Source organism: Pelophylax lessonae (genome assembly GCF_965119305.1).
Source record: "Pelophylax lessonae genome assembly, chromosome: 5".
NCBI lineage: Eukaryota > Metazoa > Chordata > Amphibia > Anura > Ranidae > Pelophylax > Pelophylax lessonae.
The window spans coordinates 48,806,702-48,832,705 of record NC_138772.1 but is presented as its reverse complement, the minus strand read 5'-3'; the positions used below and the strand labels follow the sequence as shown (position 1 = coordinate 48,832,705).

General features: G+C 44.6%; 1 protein-coding gene across 1 annotated transcript in view; it reads right to left on the bottom strand.

Annotated features, from left to right (window-relative positions):
• Positions 1-26,004, bottom strand: part of LOC309556420 (uncharacterized protein) — a 126,327-nt gene that overhangs the window by 82,567 nt on the left and 17,756 nt on the right. The window contains exons 3-6 of the mRNA XM_082258886.1: positions 20,660-20,715; positions 12,502-12,670; positions 8,344-8,473; positions 3,349-3,549 (exon numbers count right to left, since the gene is read on the bottom strand). Of these exons, the coding sequence (XP_082115012.1) occupies positions 3,349-3,549; positions 8,344-8,473; positions 12,502-12,670; positions 20,660-20,715 (556 nt within the window). The remainder of the gene's footprint in view (positions 1-3,348; positions 3,550-8,343; positions 8,474-12,501; positions 12,671-20,659; positions 20,716-26,004) is intronic.

Genomic DNA, 26,004 nt, shown 5'->3' with positions numbered 1-26,004 from the left:
CCTTTTTACAGGGCATCAGAGCGGCCCGGGGGGCAATTGCCCCCCTGCCCCAGTCCTCCCCTGGCCATGCCTCAAGTTGTATACACATGGATCCTAGGACTACTGTAACAATTGGACTTCCATCATGTAGTGTATTTGCCAAGTAAGCTTGGGGAGACAAGGGTACAGAATAGCCCAAAACAGCAACATTTTCCAGACTACTGTATGTCTAGAAACAAAAATGGACACTAGCTCTGATTTCTCATGTAGCAGCCCCCAGTGATCTCAAAGTTGATGATGACTCCAATGTTTCTGTAGCAGCCTTCCAGTTACACTTAGATTCTTTTAGGGGCTCCTTCATACCTGTGGCAATCTCCAACACCCTAGGGTGGTAGTGCAGTGGCTACCAGGAACTGTGGAGGCAATACTGCTGCCTCCTTTTTTTTTTTTTTTTTGACAGCCAAATGTAAATTTCCCCACGTAAATGCCACGCCGCAACTGTAAATAAACTGTTTGGCTCGCATTTGAAGCGTGACCCTATTCACAATTTTTAGCAGCCCACAGGTTGCAGGTGTAACACTGCCCCCTATGGAGCTGCTGAGATTGGTTACCCATAGCAACAGTCCGTAGAAACTTATCACTTTAACGCTTGGCTCAGACAATAAACTTTCCAGGGGATTTGGTTTTTGTGTTTTATAAGTGAATAAGTGGGATACTCCAACTTGAACTATGCACAATTTCTGAGGACAACTGACTGCAGAATGTGGCAAGGCCGATGCTTCACTTTGCCACTGAAGTAAAGATGAAGAACATGGACTCTTTTTAAGTTACTCTTCAGGGTTTAACTTGGCACCCCCTTTCTCACTGGTTGTGTGTGCTGAACTCCTGTCCACTGACACTTCACTGGAGTGGTCCCCTTCCTGGGCAGACCCCTGGTACTCACGGACACTGTTTTTCCTCAGGTTGCTCTGCTCCCCGCTCCACTTGTCAGCCTCCTGGACCTCCTGGCTCAGCACCACACTCTGGCTCACTAGCCCGACTGCCTGTGACCACCTTTCTTGCAGACAGGAGGAGAGACAGCTGCCCCCCTCCTGGGACCTGGCTTCCCACCCAAAGACCCCCTGTCACATGTGCCCCTGGCTTTTATCACCTATCCCAGGATGCCCCACTTCTGTGCCAAGCCTCTGGGACAGCCACAAAAGCCTGTGTGTCTCTTGCTGGGTTTCCTCCACTGTCCAACAGGCTCCCCTATTGGATACAGTGGGGACACTCCCTCAGACAAAGTGAATCACACATGGACACATGTTAACAGGCCAAACTACTGATCAGGCTCCCCTGATAAGCAGTCCCTCCACCTATAACTGGTCTTAATGGTAAGGAGCACTGGAAGGGCGGACGCAGATCAAGAAAAACGAAGAGATTTCCAGTCACAACTTACCAACCAGCCAGCGACCAACCAAATTGCACTGTCTAACAGTATGCGTTAAAAACAGGGGTTTGGTTGCACACATTTGCAAATACATGCGTAAGCTGCAGGCCGCGACAAGGCACCCTGTAATCTGCAGTCCCTAACTCTACAATTTAAAGAGTCTCTACAATGAGAGCACATGCATTTAATGGGATAGATGGAGGACAGGTGACTAGAGGGAGCCCACCCCTCAAAGGCACAGGGTCACACTGAACACCCAGCACATCGCACAATGGCGGCAAAGGTGTCAGTGCGTTGCCTGGCTCAATATAGATATCAACGATAATGTTGATATATAGGTGGAGGGGGTGACCACTTTTTGCATTATCGTTGATATCTATATTGAGCCAGGCAACGCACTGACACCTTTGCCGCCATTGTGCGATGTGCTGGGTGTTCAGTGTGACCCTGTGCCTTTAAGGAGGGGTGGGCTCCCTCTAGTCACCTGTCCTCCATCTATCCCATTAAATGCATGTGCTCTCATTGTAGAGACTCTTTAAATTGTAGAGTTAGGGACTGCAGATTACAGGGTGCCTTGTCGCGGCCTGCAGCTTACGCATGTATTTGCAAATGTGTGCAACCAAACCCCTGTTTTTAACGCATACTGTTAGACAGTGCAATTCGGTTGGTCGCTGGCTGGTTGGTAAGTTGTGACTGGAAATCTCTTTGTTTTTCTTGATCCCCTGATAAGCAGGCAGAGCAAAACTATCCTTTTCCTAGCACCTACCTAGGAGGGTGCTACATCGGAAAGAAAATTGCTTGATTCCCCCCATCAACGCAGTCAGTGTTGATGGTGGAATCCCTCCTGTGGAGCAATTATGTTCTTTCTTCCGGCAGGGGGGGGACCCGTCCCTACGGGAGAACACAAATGATTATTACTAGTGGCTATAGTCACTGGCAGTAATCGCATGCTAGAAATCTGACATGCTAGTTGTACCCACATCGATCTATGAATCGACTTGGGTACAATCAGCCTGCCCATAGAGGGATCCAATCTTGGCTGGTCCCTGCTGAACCATCTATGGCCAGCTTAATGGGTCATGTTTGGTGGAGTACAGCCTACCGCCAAACTGCAGCTCAACTGTCTGCTTTTACCAGCCTCCCATGTGAATGAGGCCTAACAGCAAATATATAAGGCCATACATTTTTCAGTAGCAGCCTCCCAAATATTAACAGATCCCTAAAATCTTCAGTAACATGTATAGATGAGGTGCTGAATTCAAGTTATCAGATTGGTCAGATTGTGAAAAGGCACAATGGCCCTGGTGAGGCCAATGTCGACAACAAGGGAGTGTCCCTCAAACACGGGGCCCAGATTTGAGGATTCAAAGTCAAATGAGAGCACCAAACAAGCAGTCAGAGTCCAGAAATTGTTTTCAGATACTAGTGGTTCACAAACACGTTTTGGGGGCTCAGAGGTTTCCCCCTTCTTTGGAGCTCAAACACAATGGGTAATCATAAGGACTCAAAACTGGTACAAATCACCAAGCATGTGTAAGAAAAGCATAAAACTAACTATTCCTAAAAAATGTTTCCTATCCTGTATACGCTCGTGATATTGTATACTCTCGTGATATTGTATACTCTCGCGATACTGTATACTCTCGCGATACTGTATACTCTCGCGATACTGTATACTCTCGCGATACTGTATACTCTCGCGATATTGCAGCTCTGGCTCCAAGGAAGGAGGGAGCGACAACAATGGCTGGGCCATGGGAGCCTATGGAGGGGAAGTCATGGCTACCGGAAATCAGTCATTGTAGAGCACTCCCTTACACGGAGGAGTTGGAACTGCAGGATCACATGATCAGACCAGACCGGATTAAAAAAGATCTTACCTTAGATCTATCAATTTAATGCTACTGAGGCAGCAAAGCCATGTGCAAGGTGTTACATACCTTTCATCATTTGACATGGCAATCCCGTTGGCGCTATAAAACCCTGTTGCCACTTCTCTGACATCACTAGGACTGTAATACACGACATTCGTCCACCTTAACCCGAGGAACATTTCCACATATCTCAAGATGAAATCCGTAAAGTAATGGTCATTGGTGGCATAAAAGCTTTCGGGTCCGACAGCGACAATGTCATTCACACTGCAACATGATTTCATCAGCATTATAAAAAATAATGACAAAATACATACATACAGTAAATTGCAACAAATTGTACACAAAGTTTTAAAAAATATTATTTTATTATAGGCTATGATAAGTGGCCAAAGTAAGTCAATATTACACATGATATTATAAACACCCTAAAAAAAAAAAACGTGTGACAAAATTTGTCTTACACCCGGTTCACACATATGTGATGTCAGACATCGCATGTGATTCGGAGCACACTGCTCTGCAAATCAAATGCGATGTCTGTTGTCTAGACCGGCCCTGCTGGTGCAGGCCGACCCTTCCCTAGGTGGGCTGTAATGACCCTGGGGCCCACTACACCCCTTATTTCGAGTATTTAGAGAAGCAGGAGCGCAGATGCACTGAGCCTCTGGGGCGCTGGAAGCGGCTATGACGCGGTGCGGCAGTCGGAGAGCTCTGGATGTTGACAGGTACGATACTTACCTCTTCCTCTTTCTCCTACTCTTTCTTTCCTCCTTTTTCTTCTCCCTCCCTTTTCCTTTCCTTTCCTTCTTTTTCCACATGATTTTTATACCATTTGTTGTTGGATGCACCACTATGACTCTGCTTAGGGGACTGCCGGCACTATAGTTGACCTCTCCACACACCGCGTAGGGCGGCTTGGAGGATGCCTGCTTTTCCCCATTGGGAACTTGGCTGCTGCTAGGCCCCCCCTGCCACCCGGCTTGGGTGGTGGAGGCGTGACTAAGGGGGCCGCGTCAGGGGAGGTTTGTTGGAGGCTTAATCGCCCCCCTCCCTCAGCGGGGCCCCGGCCTGGGGTCCCTTGAGGCTGGCTCTGTTCGGTAGACTGCATCCGTGGCCGCCCGCAGCTTGCCTGAGATTGAGAGCCGGCAGGCCGCCTTATGTCCTGCGATGACCGAGCAACCATATTCACCAAGCACGTTGCCTCTGTATTCAGGCTTACTATGTTATGTTCATGTGTATTTGCCAATGTTTGGCCTTACCACTGTTTTTCTACTCCACTGTACTGCTGTTTCTTTTTCTGTGATTTAAAATAAAGACTTATAAAAAAAAAAAATAATGCGATATCTGTGCTTTGCGAATTCAGCCATACAGATTGTAGGGCTGAATTTGCATCACATTCAGACCAAAGATTCGCACAGGACCCTTTTTTTGGTCTGCACCAGAATTGGATCGCATGGGTGTTAACACCTATGTGATCCGATTTATGACCGAATTGACAGTTCACACTGTGATATGCGAACTGACCTGGGGGTGTCGTTAACTTTGTATTGACATCCCCAGTGATTCGCATATGGCAGTGTGAACTGCCTGTGAGTCGAGTGCGATGCGGGAAGCCACAGTGGATTCGCAGGGTTCCCGCATCGCATATGTGTGAACCGCCACTTATAGCCAGTCAAACTTTGACAAATTGTTACACGTGGAAACTGACGTATTTCAATTTCAGGATAATCTTCTTCAGGGGTATTGGAAAACTATATTGGACAACATCATGGACTTTATAGGCACAAGAGTACACAAAGTTGAATAAAAAAGGTAATTTACTTTATTACAAAATAATTAAAATGTAAACACACTATTCCTGGAGGGCCTCGGTGGTTATTGTGGTGTGACATACGTTCTTTAGGCAATATTTACATTGTGATATTTTATAGTGCTTTTACATTTTAGCTATTTTGTAAGTAAAATTAACTTTGTTATTCAACTTTGTGTACTCTTGTGCCTATAAAGTCCATGATATTGTCCAATATAGTTTTCCAATTAAGTTAGGATGTGGCACCTCTCTACCATTTCTGTATCCACAGTTCCACCCTGTTGTGATACAACTGTTACAATCCTTCAGGGGGTTGGGTTGGTGGCAAGTCTGAAATAGGAGTACGTATGTCAAATGTATGAAAATGCTTTTGTGATATATGCTCTTGCATTGCAGGGTTACCACCAACATAACTCTGAAGCAGGGCCAGTGCAAGGATTTTTGCTGCCCTAGGCAACATAAAAATTGCCGCCCCCTGGAAAACATATTAGTTTTCCCGGCACTGCAGGACCCAGTAGTGCCCCTCTCCCTCCCACCCCCCATGCCAAGTTGTTGAAGGGGTTAAAACCCCTTCAGTGGCTTACCTTGGCGCTGGGTCAGGCTCTGCCTACTCTCCTCCCCTGCCGACGCCAGCTGGCGAGGGACACCTAATGCGCATGCATGGCAATGGCCGCGCACGTGCATTAGACCTCCCCATAGGAAAGCATTATTCAGTGCTTTCCTATGGGGATTTCGCCTACGCTGGAGGTCCTCATCCTGATTGCGGGTGCAGGATGCCAGCGCCCCCTGCTAAGTTGCGCCCTAGGCGGCTGCCTAGGTCGCCTTACAGGTAGCGCCAGCCCTGCTCTGAAGAAGATTATCCTGAAATTTAAATGCATCAGATTCCGCATGTAACAATTTGTTCTGTCACATACGTACTGTTAGGTGGGTATGATATCATGGGTAATATTGGCTATCAGCCTTGTGGTTCTATGAAAAGTTTAATGAAATTCTAATAAAATGTATTGCTTTACTATTTGTGTTTTTTTGTGGTGTCTTAAAAATCCCACCTTTTGCACCTGCTGCTGTGCATTGGCATTTACCCATTCATTTACGTACAATGCATGTACCATATGCAAAAGTTTCACGTTCAGGGAAAATGTAGCATGCATGTGTGCGCGAGTAAACGGTGATGCAGAGACGAATTGGCATTTACAAGAACACAGCCACGCACAATCAATCATTCACTTGTACGGCGGGCTGTACACTGTTCCCCGGGTGCTACAAAAAACACCCGGAATTTTATGTTGGCTATATTTTTCAGCCTATCACTGTTGCAGCCATATAGTGTAAAAAAAAAAAACAAAAAAAAACTGGTATATTCTGATGCCGAGGAAGCACAAACACCAACCTAGCATTTCTAGCTGTGGCCATCCTGAGTAAGAGCAGATGATTCATGTAGCATTTACTTCCTGGAATTCATCTGCCCTTAGCTCAAACATGCAGGAGAGTGTGCTTGGCAGAGAAAGCTCCTCCTCCCCTCCTTCAGAAGACACCTGGGATAAATTACATTATTTTGGCCTAGCCCAAAAACCAGGCAGCGACTTAAAAAAATTATTTTTAAAAAATTAAAAAAAAAAAAAAAACAAGTACCGTAAATATAAAAAAATATAACTTCCTGTCTATCTACTAATGCTAGCAGTATAAGGATTACAAATAGTTCATGTTGATTTTTTTAAAGACTTTAGCTCAACTTTAAGAAGCCTTTAGTTCTCCTTTAACCATTTCTGGACCGGAAGGATTTGTCCCCTTAATGACCCGGCTATTTTTTGCGATTTGGCACTGCGTTACTTTAACGGAAAATTGCGCAGTCGTGCGACACTGTACCGAAATACAATTTTATTCTTTTTTTCCCACAAGTAGTGCTTTCTTTTGGTGGTATTTGATCACCTGTGCGATTTTTGTTTTTTGCACTACAAACAAAAAGAGAGTGACATTTCTGAAAAAAACAAAAAACAATATTTTTCACATTCTGCTGTATAACATTCCCAAAAAAAATTACAATTTTTCATCCTTTTAGGCCAAATTGTATTCTGCTACATATTTTTGGTAACCAAAAAGAAAAAAAAATCGTAATAAGCGTATTTTGATGGGCTTGGGCAAAAGTTATCGCATCTACAAACTAGGGGAAAGATTTATGTCATTTTTATTTATTTTTTTACGAGTAATGGCAGCGATTTTTAGTGGGGCTGCGGCGGACAGATCGGACCCCTAACTGACAATTTTGACACTTTTGGGGGGGACCAGTGACATTACTACAGTAATCAGTGCTAAAAACATGCACTGTTACTGTAATAATGACATTGGCAGGGAAGGGGTTAACCCAGGGGTGATCAAAGGATTAAGTGCGAGCCTAGGGGAGTGTTTTCTAACTGTATGGGGGATGGGCTTGTGAAATGACAACAGAGACCTGTGATCCTATATAGGGGGATCACAGGCACTCTGTGATCATTCCAGGGAGAAGAACGGTCAGCTGTGTCTACAACTGTTGACCATCATCCTCTTTTAGCGGGGAGCGATCGTGGCTGCCGGCCCCGTGGTTCGGCTTCCCCGCTCGCCCCCCAGCACCACGCGTGCGACCAACGTAGGGCTATGTCGGTTCACGCAGGAGAGCCAGCTTGCCACAGTAAATGTGCGGCGGAGCGGTCTAAAGGTGTTAATAGATAATTAAACCTAGGAACAAAAATGTAATATATTGCAGCTCACCAGCTCTTAGATGCGGCAGCTGCATTCGTTTCTCTTTTAAGACAAGTAGAGAAACGTTTCTGTTGATTGTGCCCAAAAAATAGGCAATGGTTTTGCAAATTCCTGTTAATTTAACTGAAATCTCAAGAAATGATATCTGCCTTCAAAGCTATCTTCTGTACACTACAAATGCCCCCCTGCCCCCCCATGTATGAGGAGAGGCAGAGTTGTTTGTTGTCCAAATCAGGTGAGCAGTCTAGGGTGACAACGCTGGTCTTCCATAGATACAATGTGATAAGTGAGCGTTGTCACCTCAGGACAAAAGGAATATTACTGGCAGGATCACAAGGCGATAATAAAAGAGAAATGAATGCAGCCACCACAGTTATGGACTGGTAAACTGCAATTTGTTACCTTATTTTTTTCTGGGGCTTGATGGGTTTTCCAAGCCAGCATTTTTGTTAGGGTAAGGATTGTACAATAAAATACTATAAACTTTCAGAATTGTGAGGCATTCTCCTTACTTGTAAAGGGACGCGTGTTTAATTGTCTTCAGGTGCTGCAGAACATTTTCATTCTCGTCAAATTTAAATATCTCCACCGTGGACTTAGAGATGTGAGGATGATTCACCACGAAGAGGTACACCGTGTCATCTGAAAAGAAGACGGCAGACATTTAAGGTGTAAAGTTGGTGTTACTCGCACAGAGTAGATTACTAGGAAAGGGTATATTATACTCCCCTGTAGGCATGGCCGAGACAAAGGGTGGGCAGGAGGGACAGTTGCCCTTGGCGCAATGGTTTATTGCAGGGAATGGGGGGGGCGCCTTGACCCTAACCCTAAGGGAAGGGGGGGGGGGCGCAGTTTGGCATCCTTGCCCTAGGCGCTGGATGACCTTGTCCCGACACTGCCTGTAGGGATGAGATTTATACAGGAAACATTTGCAATTATTTTTTGTAAGCTTTTATGGTATGACACTGCAACTTTTCAGTAAAAGGGAAACCCTGAAGTCGGAGGTCTCTCTTCTTATTTATTCTGAAGCCAGGCTCCAGGGCTGAAATCGTGGAGCCCCATACAGCCTACCTGACAAGGCCACCACCCCCCCCCCCCCCCCCCGGCCAGAAGTGACTGAGGACATCGATGTATCAGTCCTTTTCCTTGCAGCCTCAGTTGTAAAGATGAATGAATTGGAAGCGCTCTTAAGCTTCTTGCTTATTCACAAGCTGATGCCTCAGTGATGAATGTACACAGTAGTAGCGTTAGTAGGATCAGCCCGGACACCTGGGTTTAGCCCCTCCGCCCAGCCCCAATGAAGTGCAGTATCAGCAGATTACTGTCACTTCCAGGGGAGGACTTGTCCAGGGAGCAGGAGGGCAATTGCCCCCCGGGCTGCTCTGATGCCCCATAAAAAGGCTGCACTGCTTCTGCCACAGACTATGCCTAAAGGATTCCTGGTGAAAAGTAAAAAGTCCCTGCCATTGACCTACTGAGTGCGGGTTAAAGACAAGGACAGAGTCCAGCCCCCCCCCAATCTCAGCATGGATAATGTAAACTGTATCCGAGCAGAGGCCGGTTTCATGCCCCACTAGAGACCCTTCTCCCCCCGCCAGCCCCGACCGAGCCATCCCAGCTCCCCTAACCACCCCGTTGGCCAGGTCGGGAAACCGGATTCAGCCAGTAAGTAGAGAGTATCTGGAGCAGGGCTTCAGCTTGGAATGAGGGTCAGAAGGAGGATGGAAAGAGGGAGAGTGGGAGAGTGGGAGGGGGGCTGAGTCGATGCACCATGGGCCTCTGGTTTGTACTTGCCCCCTGGGCCAAAAGTTGCCAGTCTGCCCCTGGTCACTTCCGATACACAGCACACTAAATCGCAGCATTAGAGTCAGGCCTGGTCTCTGCTAGCACTAAATTTAAAATTTTTGGTAGCAGTTCAAACATTCCTTGACAAGCAGAGATGGCCTTGCGGTTTGCGACGAACTTTGCTCGTTCGCTGTCCGCCGATCACGCGAACATATGGCGATGTTCGCGGCGGCCATATTCTTTTACATTGTGTGTTTAAACCAAAGCTTGGAACTCCATGGATTTTGCTCAATGACTCCAGCTAAACAAGTTTGCCTACCAGCTCTACAAGCAACTGGAGTTTCCTCCAACTCCACCATTTTAGGCTGTAGGAACAGATGCAGCACTACTTCTGTTAGCTAGATGCCGGGAATCTTTAGCCAACACTAGGGAGGAGAAGAGAGCCCGGAGGAGGTGTGCACTATGATCTCTCTCCTTCAGCTCCTTCCTCTTCCCAAATGTGTCCTGTGAGTGATCAGAAATTATATGAGCTTATAATTTCTTGAAGTGAGATAACACCATTCTGAAATCTCAGACATGGTTATTAAAATATACACTATGTAAACCTCCACCTTTTAAAATAACCCATTCAATTTAAAATAGAAATGAAAGGCAAAATACACACACATATATATATATATATATATATATATATATATATACACACACACAATTTTTATTTTTTTCAAGTGATCCCATAACATCTTCCCAGTGAACGGCTGTACAGTGGGGTGTGTCAGCACAAGTCTGACCATTGGAGGAGAGCAGGCTGTACTCCCAGCCAGGGCCGTCTTTTCCACTGGGCATACCCGGCGGTTGCCCGGGGGCCCCACTTGCCAAGGGGCCCCACATGGATCGATGGATTGGTGGCATGTGATGTCCCACTCCCTGGTGGTCTAGGCCCCCCCCCCCGTTCCGTTGTCCGCCGGCGTCCGGGCCCCCCCTTGTTGCTTCCTCCCCTCCCCTCCAGTCCGGAGTCCGGCGGCGGCCGTGGGTGGCTCGAGTCTGCCCTGCACACACTGGTTGCTAAGGCCAGCCCGCTTGGCATCTAGCAACCAGTGACGTGAGCAGCAGAGCAGACCCAGGATGCACAGCGCCGCCGCCGCAGCAGAGGACTCGGAGGAGGATCCTCCTCCTCGTCGGCTCTCCTCCTCACTCTCCTCCGGCTCCGTCCATCGAGTCGACCCTAGAAGAAGACTGGCTCCGCCTCCTCCCACCTCCTCCCATGCCATGTGCAGCCGTGTAAGGTAAGGTAAGTCTGCCAGTTTTTTTTAACTCATTCTCAATGGCATGATGTGAAGTGATAATGATGGCATTGTATGATGATGGGGATCTAATCGATGTGACAGTCAGTGAGTGACACAAGAGACAGTCAGACAACTACTACCTGTCCTGGCTGGAGGAGGATATACTACCTACTATATATTGGTCCCTGGCCTATATGTATATAGTAAGGTATATATTATCCTCCAGGTAAGTAGTTGTACTCTCTTGTAGTATAGTGTTCCCTGTAATGTGTATATAGTCTATATACATATTACAGGGAACACTATATACTACAAGAGAGTACAACTACTACCTGGAGGATAATATATACCTTACTATATACATATTACAGGGACCAATATATACTACAAGACAAGAGACAACTACCTGGAGTATATACCTTACTAACTATATACATATTACATGGAACACTATATACTACAAGAGACTCTTGTAGTATATAGGATTCCCTGTAATATGTATATAGTAAGGTATATACTCCAGGTAGTTGTACTCTCTTGTAGTATATATTGGTCCCTGTAATATGTATATAGTAAGGTATATACTCCAGGTAGTAGTTGTACTCTCTTGTAGTATATATTGTTCCCTGTAATGTGTATATAGTCTATATACATATTACAGGGAACACTATATACTACAAGAGAGTACAACTACCTGGAGTATATACCTTACTATATACATATTACAGGGAACACTATATACTAAAAGAGTCTCTTGTAGTATATAGTGTTCCCTGTAATATTTATATAGTAAGGTATATACTCCAGGTAGTTGTACTCTCTTGTAGTATATATTGGTCCCTGTAGTATGTATATTTTTATTCTCGTGCGTGATTGTGTAGCCAGGGGGCCCCAGTGCACTGCATTGCCCAGGGGCCTATAAGGCTCTTAAGATGGCACTGCTCCCAGCACAGTCGTTAAACTTATTACGCTGGAAAGGATGTGCTTCTATACCCTGGCATGGTCAATTTGAAATAGGAAAGCTGGAGGACTGGCAGGTACACCAGGTATTTAACACAAAGGAAGAGATACAAAGAGAACAGGATACTTTTTAAACACAATTACATGGTAAAACATGCACAGATCATGAATATGAAATGTTGGGTAACAAGCACTTTAACCTTGCCTCCTCTGAACTACAAAACACCTCCTCGTTATACAAAAGTGGAGATGGGGGTGTTTTGTAGTCTTAAACAGAAGCAAACAGCCTAGTAGGACTTTGCTGCTCCTCCATAGCTACAGTACACTAGAGTAGATGTCTGTTGCTGGCAGGAGCACCAGGTAAAAAAAAAAAAAAAAGAGATGCAACCAACACATCTAAGACTGGTAAACTGCAATATAAATATGTTCTGTGGTTTCCCATAACACAAGATACCCATGATCTGACACAATGAAAAGACGGTCTATATAACAAAACATTTTATTTGCTTAATGTTTTTATGCATTGCAAATAAAACCCTGCACCAATTGGACCGCAGTTGACCAGCGACACCAAGATCTCAAGCCACAGGTCATTTCATGCACAAAAAAAAGTAAATCAAGCAATGTAGCTGTACTTACCGTTTTCATCAATGTATATGCTGAGTCCATGAGGGCTGAAGGAAGAGATGTCAAAACCTCTGCTTATACGCAGTGAAGATGGTCGAAGGTGTTCGTCGTTCAGATCTAAGAGAAAGATTTCTCCAGGTCTACTGGGTGCAAAACTGAACATACCCGGGTACTTTAAACCCTATAAAAAAAAATAAAAAAAATAAAATACATTTATGCACTAGACTCTATTAAATCTGTAAACTTGGGACAGCCATCCGCGCATGCCAATTTATTGTTACTGCTTACTGTCAACCAGAACAGCATCAGCAGCCTTTCTCAAACGTTGAACCCCGGAAGAATCTTTAAATATTTTCAGATCTTAGGGAACCCCCACTAAAACAAACTCATCAAAGGTCATTGAGAAAATAAAGAATTGGAGAATGTCCGATTAGACGAAACGCATTGAGCCGGAGACTCAGTGTGATGTCATGGCACTGCACGATTCTGGGTTGGCAGCGGCTTTTGGTGGGAGTTCCATTGATTCTATTAGCTGCTTTTTATTGTTTATGTGTATGTTATGTTGATGCCCAATTTTTTTAATGAATACTACACTATTACAGATAGCCATTGGCTCCTGGTGAGCTTTATTTGCCACAGTTGGGACTGAACCTGGGTGCCAGAAGAGACAGTTTGAGTCTGATGTATATGTAGATGGTCGGACATCTTTATGGTTAGAAACATTCCCCTGTGGATTATTGGTGCACATGTGAGATTTTATCTTACCTTTGGTGAGTTTTCTGGATTTTAATACATTTTAGAGTCCATTCAGACCAGCGCGACTTGTCTGGCGACTTGTTAGCCTGACAAGTCGCGCTCGGTCTCGGGCCATTGAGTAGTACAGGACCCGTTCTAATAGGAGCGACACAAGTCGCTCCGACTTAGAAAAAGGGTCCTGTACTACTTTGGGGCGACCTGGGAGCGACTTCCATAGACTTCCATTATGTGAAGTCCCTGCAAGTCGCGCTGAAGTCGGATCGCCCCAGTCTGAATGGGCTCTTATACTGAACATATTACACTATGAAGTGTCTTTCTATCTATGTTGGAAGGTTCTATACATTGAGGGCCATATGAAGTGGAATCTGCTTAAAGGTGGAAGAGTGCTGCTGTTCGATTGATTGGATTCTGTATCAAGTGCATTCGACTACTGTATGTAGTGGTCCACTCTGGATGGTAAGAGTCAGTGTGTGTACATCTGTTTGTGGAGGATCTCTCAAAAGATTTTCCATTTCGAACCCCACACCTATTGGACTCTGTCTGTTGACTTTCCTGTCAAGGACTTTGTTCGTTTTTAGCGCTGCACCTTTGTATGTTTTTATGCCTGTATTCGCCACCAGTGAATTGTGTCAGCTGCATTTCTATACATTATCCTAATACTGTAAGCGCAGGTCTATTGTATTCATCTGATGTATATGTGCCATGGAAGGATCCCCTATTTGAAACACATGCTGTTGATGCTGTATTCATTGCAGCACAGATATTTGGTAAGTGTTCATTCTCCTAGGTGGTGGTGTCTAGTGACTTGTATACACAGAAAGCTGGATGGATCTATCCATCTTGGTGGAGGATTATTTTCCCATTTCTTTACTGGAAGTATTTTTTGGGATTTAAGTTTTGTTTTTTTTGGACATTGAATCAGGTTTCATTACACTTGTGTGAAGCTGCATAGATTCTTTATTTTAGTCTTTTCTGTTTTTGTATATCAAACCCTTTTGCTAGCAGCCACGCTCTTATCCCAGTGCGGATTTATTTCTATAAATACGGTCTTTGAGATAACGCCCATTACATTGATGGTCAATGGGGAGAACGACTCTATACAATGAAGGTCAGAATGCCACCCATACAGACAGCTAAATGATCTTTGGTGTCATGCCGTAACTCTAACAAGTGGCGTTAGATCCAGAACTATGCAGGCATCATCTATGGGAGGTCAACCATCCTCAGATCAAAGGAAAGCCTTGCAGCCTCTGAAGGACCCCTAGGGTTCCACAGAAACCTGGTTGAGAACGGCTGTCCCGAAGTGTACCGTTCACTTCTGTATTTATACAATGATCACAAGATATGTAGCTTTTTTTTCAGTTGCACATTCACATCAGTCTCTGCCCTCAAAGAGCCTTAACTTAAGGTCCCAATCTCACATGCATACATAAATACTAAAGTCAATTTAAACAGGAGAAATTAATCTACCAGAACGCAAGCTAAAGGACCCAGCGGAAACTTAGGGAGAATGGAGCAAACTCGATGCAGATAGTCTCCTGACCAGGATTCAAACCAACGATCCAATGCAGAAGTATTAACCACAGCCCTGTGTAGGTATTAAACAAGACACCTACACTATATTACCAAAAGTATTGGGACACCTGCCTTTACACACATATGAACTTTTAATGGCATCCCAGTCTTAGTCCGTAGGGTATAATATTTAGTTGGCTTACCCTTTGCAGCTATAGCAGCTTCAACTCTTCTGGGAAGGCTGTCCACAAGGTTTAGGAGTGTGTCTATGGAAGTGTTTGACCATTCTTTCAGAAGTGCGTTTGTGAGGTCAGGCACTGGTGTTGGACAAGAAGGCCTGGCTCACAGTCTGCGCTCTAATTCATCCCAAAGGTGTTATATCGGGTTGAGGTCAGACCTCTGTGCAGACCAGTCAAGTTCCTCCACCCCAAACTCGCTCATTCATGTGTTTTTGGACCTTGCTTTGCGCACTGGTGTGCAGTCATGTTGGAACAGGAATGGTCAAAGTTGGTATGCTGACACCTTAAGAGTTCCCTTCACTGGAATGAAGGGGCCAATCCCAACCCCTGAAAAACAACCCCTCCATAATCCCCTCTCCACCAAATAATTTGGGCAAGTGCACAAAGCAAGGTCCATAAAGACATGAATGAGCGAGTTTTGGGTAGAAGAACTTGACTGGCCTACACAGAGTCCTGACCTCAACCCAACAGAATACCTTTGGGATGAATTAGAGTGGAGACTGTGAGCCAGACCTTCTCTCCAACACCAGAGCCTGACCTCACAAATGCGCTTATGGAAGAATGGTCAAACATTCCCATAGAGACTCTCCTAAACCTTGTGGACAGCCTTCCCAGAAGAGTTGAAGCTGTTATAGCTGCAAAGGGTGGGTCAACTCAACATTGAACCCTACAGACTAAGACGCCATTAAAGTTCATGTGCGTGTAAAGGCAGGCGTCCCAATACTTTTGGTAATATAGTGATGTGCCCTGGAAGGATAACCTATTTGAAACACATGCTGATGATGCTGTATTCATTGCAGCATACACAGTATCTCACAAAAGTGAGTACACCCCCCCCCCCTCCCATTTTTGTAAATATTTTATAACGCACAGCCAATAATGTCTAAACTGCTGGCAACAGAAGTGAGTACACCCCTAAGTGAAAAGGTCCAAATTGGATCAAAATTAGCCATTTTCCCTACCCGGTATCATGTGACTCGTTATTATTACAAGGTCTCAGGTGTGAATGGGGAGCCGGTGTGTTAAATTTGGTGTTATCACTCTCACTCTCTCATACTGGTCACTGGAAGTTCAACATGGCACCTCATGGCAAAGAACTCTCTGGGGATCTGAAAAAAAAAATTGTTGCTCTACATAAAGATGGCCTAAGCTATAAGAAGATTGCCAAGACCCTGAAACTGAGCTGCAGCACAGTGGCCAAAACCATACAGCAGTTTAACAGGACGGGTTTCACTAAGAACAGGCCTGGCCATGGTCTGGCCAACCAAAGAAGTTGAGTGCACGTGCTCAGCGTCTTATCCAGATGTTGTCTCTCGGAAATAGATGTATAAATGCTGCCGGCATTGCTGCCAGAGGTTGAAGGGGTGGGGGGGGGGTCAGCCTGTGAGTGCTCAGACCATATGCCACACACTGCATCAAATTGGTCTGCATGGCTGTCGTCCCTGAAGGAAGACTCTTCTAGAGATGGTGCACAAGAAAGCCTGCAGCCTGCATGATCCCCTTACTTCGAAGACTGGGCCGCAGGGCAGTATTCCAACATGATAACGACCCCAAACTCACCTCCAAGATGACCGCTGCCTTGCTAAAGAAGCTGAGGGTAAAGGTGATGGACTGGCCAAGCATGACTCCAGACCTAAACCCTATTGAGCATCTGTGGGGCATCCTTAAACGGAAGGTGGAGGAGCACAAGTTCTTTAACATCCACCAGCTCCGTGATGTCGTCATGGAGGAGGGGAAGAGGACTCCAGTGTCAACCTGTGAAACTCTGCTGAACTCCATGCTCAAGAGGGTTAAGGCAGTGCTGGAAAATAAATGGTGGCCACACAAAATATTGACACATTGGGCCCAATTTGGACATTTTCACCTAGGAACGTACTCACTTTTTTGTCAGCGGTTTAGACATTAATGGCTGTGTGTTGAGTCATTTTGAGGGAACAGCAAATTTACACTGTTATACAAGCTGTACACTCACTACTTTACATTGTAGCAAAGTGTCATTTCTTCCGTGTTGTCACATGAAAAGGTATAATAAAATATTTACAAAAATGGGAGGGGTGTACTCACTTTTGTGAGATACTGTGTGTTTGGTGAGTGTTCATTTTACAAGGTAATGGTGTCTGGTGACTTGTGTACACAGAAGGTTGGATCTATCCAATCCTGTGGTGGAAGAATCATTTTCATATTTCTTTACTGGAATTATTTTCTGGGACTTGATTTTTTGGACATTGAATTAGGTTTCATTACACTTGGATATAATTTATTAGTTTGTATTCAGTTACATGTGTGGCGCTGCATAGATTATTTTAGTCTTTTCGGTTTTGTATATCAAATCCTTTTGCTAGCAGCCATGCTTACATCACAGTGCGGATTTATAAAATAAGTAAAAATCCTATTCATTCCTATGTGGCTAGTGCACATCTATGTGCTGCAATAATTTTAATCGGTTATATCGGCCTTCTGTAATCCCCTGTACAGTAGCACTTAGAGTGGCAGTATTAACAGCCAATCAAATGTCCAACATGCCCATATGCTGACAGGGAATAAGCAGGAGGAGAGTAAATCAGAGATGAGCTTTGCTGTGCTGCTGCACATTTATGTTCAATAATTCGATGAAGAGTAAATTTGGCCAATGATACAGTAAGAATCAAACATTGACAGGTGTAGTCAATATGAAACAGATAGATATGACCAGTAGCTGGCGCTGTGCTGCTGCACTTTTGTTGTTCAATTACAAGCTAGGGACAAAGCGGGGAGTCGGGGACCTAGTTATACCATTTAAAGCCCAGTTTAAAACTAAACAGATACACTGAGGGTACAAACAAATTCAACTTTATGAGTGGTGTATTTTGTGTATGGAAATTAACTTCAGTGAAAGCACAATGTCCATCAGACTGCTGCTCTTTGAGCACAGTGGTCTCTCTGCAGCAGCCTGATACGCCCACTAAGACCAAAAGCTAAGCATGAAGATGGTCCTTGCTGAATGTCTGTGGGAATTTGTGCCGATTCAGACAAAAAAGAGAACTTGTGAGGTCAGGTACTGATGTTGGATGAGGGAACCTGGCTTGCAATTGGCATCCCAGTTCATCCCAAAGGTGCTTAGTAGGGTCAAGGTCAGGGCACTGTGCAGGAGATTCAAATTCCAACACACCAAACCATGTCTTTATGGAGCCGACTTTGCACATGGCCACAGTCGTGGTGGAACAGAAAAGGGTCTTCACCAAAATGTTACCAAAAGGTCTGAATTGCCTAAATGGTCTTTGTATGCTGTAGTATTATCAGTATCCTTCACTGGAATCACCCTAACTCAATTTGGAGAGGCGTCTACATACTGTTGGTCATAAAGATAGGCGTGTTGGTCAGTTGTCCCCAATATGTTGTTCTTTTAGCGATATTCACTTTGCTTTAGCAGGCCAAGAGAGAGGAGGAAGGTGAGTATAAGCAATAACCTGTTTTGTCCTACAAGGCTCTTCAATTATTTAAAACGTGTGGAGTATATTTTTTTTTTTCCAATGAGGCTGTTGTAGGTCATTGTGTGTGGATGGAAACATGTTTTATATGAATCATTGAGGTCTAGCACTTTTTTCTTGGTCTAAAAATGGTACGAATAGAGCAGGGCTTGACAAATTTGCCTGAAATCTAGGAGCCAGCTAAAAAAGTTAGGAGCCAGTTTTTTTTTTTTTTTTTTTTTTTAAACTAACAACCAAGCTTTATATAATAAAACGGATAGAACCCCACTTTCCTCTATAGCACAATTGGATGGAAACAGACTGTCTCTTTCCATCCGATGCCATCTGATCCGATCCACGGGATAGATAGAAAATAGAACCACCATCCGTCTGTTTTTGGCGGACAGGATCAGATGACGGCAGATTACTGCTCCATAGAGGAGATTGAAGGGTCCAATCAGGTCTGCCTGAAAAACTGACAGGCGGACCTGTTCAGACAGCCCGTGTGAAAGGGGCCTTCGGCTGTGGCACGGTGATGAGGAAAAAAAAAAAAAAAAAAAAGATTTTATATATATATATATATATATATATATATATATATATATATATATATATATATATATATATATATATAATTTTTTTTTTAATAAGAATTGAAGAAAAAAAAAATTTATTTTTTTAATAATTAAAAAAAGAAAAGAAAAAATTATTATTTTTTTTTTAAAATTTAAAAAATAAATTAATAATAACCCTACTCCCTGTCCACTTACCTTTAAGCAAAGGTAACTGGACAGAGAGATGAAGCCTGCAAAAACTTCCCTCTCCTCTCCTGTTTGGAAGGAGATGGAAAGGCATTGAGAACAGGCATTACACCCGGCCACCACAAGAGGGCGCCAGTTCCCCAGCCTCTCATCTCACAGAAGAAGGCCGAAAAGCCGGGGCCTCAATTTTTGGACGGCGCGGAAGTCCGTGCACTCGGGGAAGGAGGTGGGGGCGCAAAAGGGACAGGACACCTCCTGCAGGGCACCCCAGGCGCCAGGTCGCTAATTCTAGTCGCAAATACGACCTGGCGCCCGGGGATTGTCGAGCCCTGGACTAGAGTTAGCTTTCCTATATCAGAAGCAGGTAAAAATAACGTTCCTACTGCTGAAAAAATGAAAGTATTACTAGAAGGCAAAACTTTTTTGGAGTTTTGGATAAAGTGGAGAGGGATTAGAACTAGTGATCGACCGATATCGTTTTTTTGAAGCCGATACCGATATTTTCCCATTGAATATCAGTATCGGCCAATATTTTTGTACATTTAAAAATATTTTTTTTTTCTTGACAGCTACTGTTGTGGAGGAATCTGGGGGTCTAAAAGACCCCAACCCCCTCCTTTGCACTTCTTTTGCAATTCAAAACACCAATTTTGTCTGTTTTGAATGCTCACTTCCGGGTTTTTACATGGAGACCCGATCAGAGCCGAATGCGGCTTTAATTGGGTCTTCTCTTCGGCGGGCGAGCAGGATGGTTGCCCGGATCTCCCAGTGGGACGGGAGATCCGGGCGAGCTGCGGAAGGTGGTGGGAGGGGGGGGGCGTTTCCTCCTGCTCCGTGTAATGACAGCCGAGCAGCTTCTCAGCTGCATCAGTTGTCATTACAAGACAGTCGACCGTCGGCTATGAACGCCGGTACCGGGGTGATGCCTCGTACAGGCATAACCCCGGTACAAGCACTTTCCAAAAATATTGGCAATATCGGCAACCTCAGGGGCCGATTCCGATATATCGGGGAAAGTGCATATCGGCACACGATATATCGGCATTGCCGATAATCAGTCGATTCGTAATTAGAACCCCGGTCAGGTTTGAATTCATGTTTGTGTCCCCATTATGGAGATTCATCCTATTTGTTCTGTTACCATTTTCACCGAAAGTGAAAGAATATCCCATTTTGGATTGTCTCCAGAACAGGAATTGAGGGAGAAACGTCCAATAGGGACACTAGTTCTGGCGATTCTATAATTTTACAGGGATTTCTTCTCACTTCCTGTTTTGGCTATGGGACAGAAGTGAAAGAAAATCTCCCCAATGGCACACAGATGACAAAAATAAACCTTACAGGAGTCGTAACCCTCCCTCACTCTGTCCAAAATGAAAAGACAAAATTGTTCTACTTTAATACTATGTTAAGACAACTACGTTCAGATGAGCAAGTTGTGGAAAGTACTTACAGAGCTGATAAATGCCAACCCATTGGGAAGAATCTCAATGTCTTCAGATCCATACTCTGTAAAATAGGAATACATGATATCATAAACAGAAATGTAGATGGTGTAGAGAAACAAACAATGCTCCGACTGGCTTGTGGCATCTTCCCAACACTCAAACACAACATGAGGAAAGGAGATAAAGCCCCCAACTCGTTCTTCTGAATGTTGACATTTTTTTAAAGGTGGAATACAGTAAATACAGCGGCTTACGCATTTCAGCTATTAGCCTTAGTCATTGCTATGACTAAGGTGTACTACACCTGCAAAAAAAAGTCAACAATCGGAAGAACAAGTTGGCAGTTGTTACCTCGTTTCCTCAAAAGTCCAGACTATCCTGCTCCTATGAATCCAGAGATGGTAAAAAATCCATAGATAACCAACATATACACCAATGTCCAGCCCAATAGATACATTAACCACTAGTCTCTTGAGTTCTTGTAGAATCCAATTAAATGAACCGTGGAAGTTCCTAAAGGTGACAATGAAGGACTCACAAACTGAGATGTGGGTCGGAGAATACGATTGCATAAGCAAAAAACATTGCTGATAGGGGCCGGGATCTGTCTGTAGTAATCCCTCATAAGTATTATCAATATTATTAGTGAAGGTTAAATAAAGGAAAACAAATAGTTTATGAAGCAGGAAAGTATCTATCAAGGCAAAACAAACAAACAGGCAGCTGTACAGGGGTAAGTAGACATACCTGGATGGATGATCTTCTAACCCCTCTCTTGGCCAAGGAGCTTGGTAAAAGAAGACGCTGTCAGGCCCATGGAAATCCCGAGGAGGAACTGAAAGCTTCCCACTAACAGGAACCAGTGGAGCCGGTGTCACAGTAAGTAAACCCAAGGGAGAGTAGATGAGCCACTCACACTCTCCGTCCCGATGGCAGGGGTAGTTTTGAAGGGAACAATTGTGGATAACCACAAGCAGCACTGGCCACCATCAAAGGGAGGTCTGCCCTCTGTGCCTGCTGTCCAAGAATCAGCTGTGCAGTCTGTACACAGAGCCGCGGACCAGACAGCCACAAGTCGCTCACCACCTCATATCCCATCAAGCCATCTCCATGGGAATGACGCATTTCGCAAGTTAAAAAAAGTTTTAAAAAAAATCCATAGAAGCGGGTGATTTTTGCAAAAATCAGTGCTGTAGCCTCATCCTGCCAGATGACAAAATGCAGTGGCACAGGTCAGGTGATCTTTGCTGAAGGGGAGGATCACAGTTTGGCTAAGATGCCAACTGGGTGGCTTTGATCACCTAATGTTATTTAGCAAGTTCATTGCATAATGTATATCTTCATAGGGAACTATATCCAACCAACAAAGATGTACCTACAGTTCAAGTTGAACATGAGACTGCTATGGAATCCATCAGAAAGAGGGAAAATGTCAATAAGTGCTGACCACAAGAGTGCTAACGGGCCAGTAATGACCACAAGAGTGCTACTGGGCCAGTAATGACCACAAGAGTGCTACTGGGCCAGTAATGACCACAAGAGTGCTACCTGGCCAGTAATGACCACAAGAGTGCTACCTGGCCGGTAATGACCACAAGAGTGCTACCCGGCCGGTAATGACCACAAGAGTGCTACCGGGCCGGTAATGACCACAAGAGTGCTACCGGGCCGGTAATGACCACAAGAGTGCTACCGGGCCGGTAATGACCACAAGAGTGCTACCCGGCCGGTTATGACCACAAGAGAGCTACCCGGCCGGTTATGACCACAAGAGTGCTACCGGGCCGGTGATGACCACAAGAGTGCTACCAGGCCGGTAATGACCACAAGAGTGCTACCGGGCCGGTAATGACCACAAGAGTGCTACCGGGCCGGTAATGACCACAAGAGTGCTACCGGGCCGGTAATGACCACAAGAGTGCTACCGGGCCGGTAATGACCACAAGAGTGCTACCGGGCCGGTAATGACCACAAGAGTGCTACCGGGCCGGTAATGACCACAAGAGTGCTGCCTGGCCAGTAATGACCACAAGAGTGCTACCTGGCCGGTAATGACCACAAGAGTGCTACCTGGCCGGTAATGACCACAAGAGTGCTACCGGGCCAGTAATGACCACAATAGTGCTACCGGGCCAGTAATGACCACAAGAGTGCTACCGGGCCGATAACACAGAGAACCACACACACACACACACACAGACACCAGATGTAATAGAACAGTCCTTTATTTTCCAGTCTGATACATTCTTAAATTGTTAAAGTAGAAGTTCCACACATTACTTTTACCTATAGGTAAGCCTATAATAAGATATTTACATTACACACAGCCAGTGACGTCACTGGCGCACGCATTTTGAAGGAACGGCCAGCCATACTGTTCCTTCCCAGCACTGTGCTGTAATCGGCGGCTCCAGCGCGCATGTGATTCATACTAGCACATTATGCCTTTACCCTGCGGGGTGTAAAAAAAAAAAAAAAAAAGGCCAGCGGTTTACAACTGCTCTAAATTAAATCTATAGACAATTCCACCCCCCCCCCCCCCCGGCCCATTTTGGATAGAGTAAGGGAGGGTAATACACGCTGTCAGATTTTTTTTTTTTTCGTCATATGTATCCCATTGCAGAGATTTATCTTTACTTCCTATTCCAAAGCTAAACAGGAAGTGAGAGGAAACCCAGGTCACCAGAACCAGTGTCCCCATTGGAAGAATTTTCTTCCATTACTTTTCTGGGAACAACCCAAAATTTGGGATTTTCATTTACTTTCACTTTCAATGATAATGGTAAACCGGACAAATAAAGGAGGGTGAATCTCTTTAACGGGGCAAAGACAGCAATACAAACTAACAGGTGTTCTAATCCATTTGTACTCTATCCAAAACTAAAAAAAAAAAAAAACTAAAAAAAAAAAAAAAAAAAAAAAGTTTGCCTTTAGTTATACTTTAACATAACGTTTTGTAGCTTTGTAAAGTAGATGTAAACCCAAATCACTAAAATATTATATTCCTTACAATGTTTTTTTTTTTTTTTTTTAATTAAAATATCATATTTTTACAGCAGAACTAAACTGTATCTGAGCACCAGAAACTGAAAACACTATTTAATTTGTTTTTAACCACCTCCATACCCCTGAACGTCATATGACGTCCTGGTCTTGCAGTGGAGATATCTGAATGCTACAGGCATCATTCAGATATATTTTTTGTGTGCCGGCGATTCCCTGCACAGTAAAAAAAAAAAAAAGCCCCCCCTGCAGCCCTCCGGTGCTGCAATCGGCAAGCCGGAGAAGGAATCCGCCACCGACGGAAATCTACCATAGATCTGACCGGTCATCTCTATGACTCTCGGAGGCCAGGTGCGAAGTTATGACGTTACGTCCGGTCCCGGCAGTTGTAAACACTACTGTGTGTTCGGCTTGAAACCCTGAGATCGTGTTTTTTTTTTTTTTTTCTCAGCTCAGGCTTTTCAGCCTAGAGGAGAGATGTGAAGTCTACTAGGACCCCAGATCTCTCCATAAAGAGGACTGTCATGCCCTATTCCTATAAACACACCTCCTGGTGTGAACGAGCCCTTAAACTGGTGTGCCCCAGGATTGCGCACAATTCTAAAGGGTATAAGAGATTTCCAGTCACTTCCAGTTTGGATAATGACTTTTACCGTAGAGGTCCCCAAAACAGTGCCAGGCTGTGGCCTGTTGGGGACTGTGCTGCGCAGCAAGCAAGGCTTGATTTGTATTTGTGGCCGCTCGCAGCCCTGTACGATGCATCCCCCACTACGCATGCCGTGTCCCCACAAGGGGTGAAGACGGTCCCTGTTATACCAGTAAGAGAGCGCCGATCGGCTCATTGTTCCTGTCTGCTTTGTGGCGGCCAGGAATTGTAATCCGAGAACCTGAAGAAAGAACAGCCCCGAGGCAGACTACAGATCCCAGAATTCCCCACACCAGGCAGGATCAGTTGATCTAGAGCAGCCAATCAGCTCAGAGGCTCGTCATTCCTGAGATTTGAAATCAGAGGCAGTGGTGTATTATGGTTTTGTGCTGCCCCAGGCAAGACTAAAATTGGGCGCCCCCCCTTCCCCTCCTATGTAAATTTGCCCCACTCCTTCCTTTTTAACGGATGTGACTCCCTCCAGAATTGGAGGACTCCAAGTCCCAGCATGAACCCCTGAGATCTCATGAGAGAAAGAGAGAGAGAGAGAGAGAGAGAGAGAGAGAGAGAGAGATGATGAGAGAAAGAGAGAGAGAGAGATGATGAGAGAAAGAGAGAGAGATGATGAGAGAAAGAGAGAGAGAGAGTGCTAGTACAAATAAATCAATAAAGAAAAATAGATAAAGCAGACGTCCTCTGACGAAACGCGTAGGGTGGAGTCATACGTCACTTCCGGTATTTGGAGCTAGGGCCGTGGAACGCGGAAGCTTCCCGGCTTCTCTACTGATCGTGGACAGCTGTAACTGTGAGTTACTACCTCCGTTATTTGTGATTGCATTGTATACTATACCAAGGGGTTCCCTCTCTCTCTTTATATTTTTTGAGGAATTAAGAGGGCGATTACATCGGAGGAACCCCTGGATACTACTACATCGGTCCCACGGCATCTATTATGAAACAGGTTGTATAAGAGGTGCGACACCTAGTGGTCACACTGGTGAATGCAACCAAAGGTTTTCTTTTTTCACTTGCCTATTCACTCGTGTTTTTTAGTTTGGGTTGGTTTCTTATCTGAATCTTTGGTTACTCTTTTATCAAGAAGAGCTGCATTTTATCTATTAGATTTGTTTTACGAATAATTTATCACAATTATCCCTGGTGTATCACACTGTTTAACATCAGGTTTCTTTTGAAATAAAACCCACTGTTTCTTTATCCATTTTTCTTTATTGATTTATTTGCACTAGCACTTTGCACCCTATTATTGCGCATCATTTTGGGGCTAGAAATTTTTTTTACTGCACTGACCACCAATCACTTGTGCACTTTATATTTACATAAGATATAAACAGTACCACTATTTATTTACTTGGCACTTTATCACTTGAAAAGGTAGCGCCGTTTCAACCTTTTGCACTTATTTCACATGGTAAAGAGCCTACGTCAGTAGGCTCTTTACCGTGATCGAAGATGCGGTGTGTCAGAGTGACACACCGCAGCACCGATCGCCACTCTGCGCATTATCCTGCCGCTGTCATATGACGTCTGGTCAGGATAATGTAACCACCTTCCCGCTGTCAATTCCCTATAGGACGGGCGGGAAGTGGTTAAGCTCCCAAAAAAAAAACAAGCTTAATGTCCCCAGTTTGCCTCATGGAAGACCAAAATGCATTAAACTTCTAGGAAAGAAAGTTAAAAAAA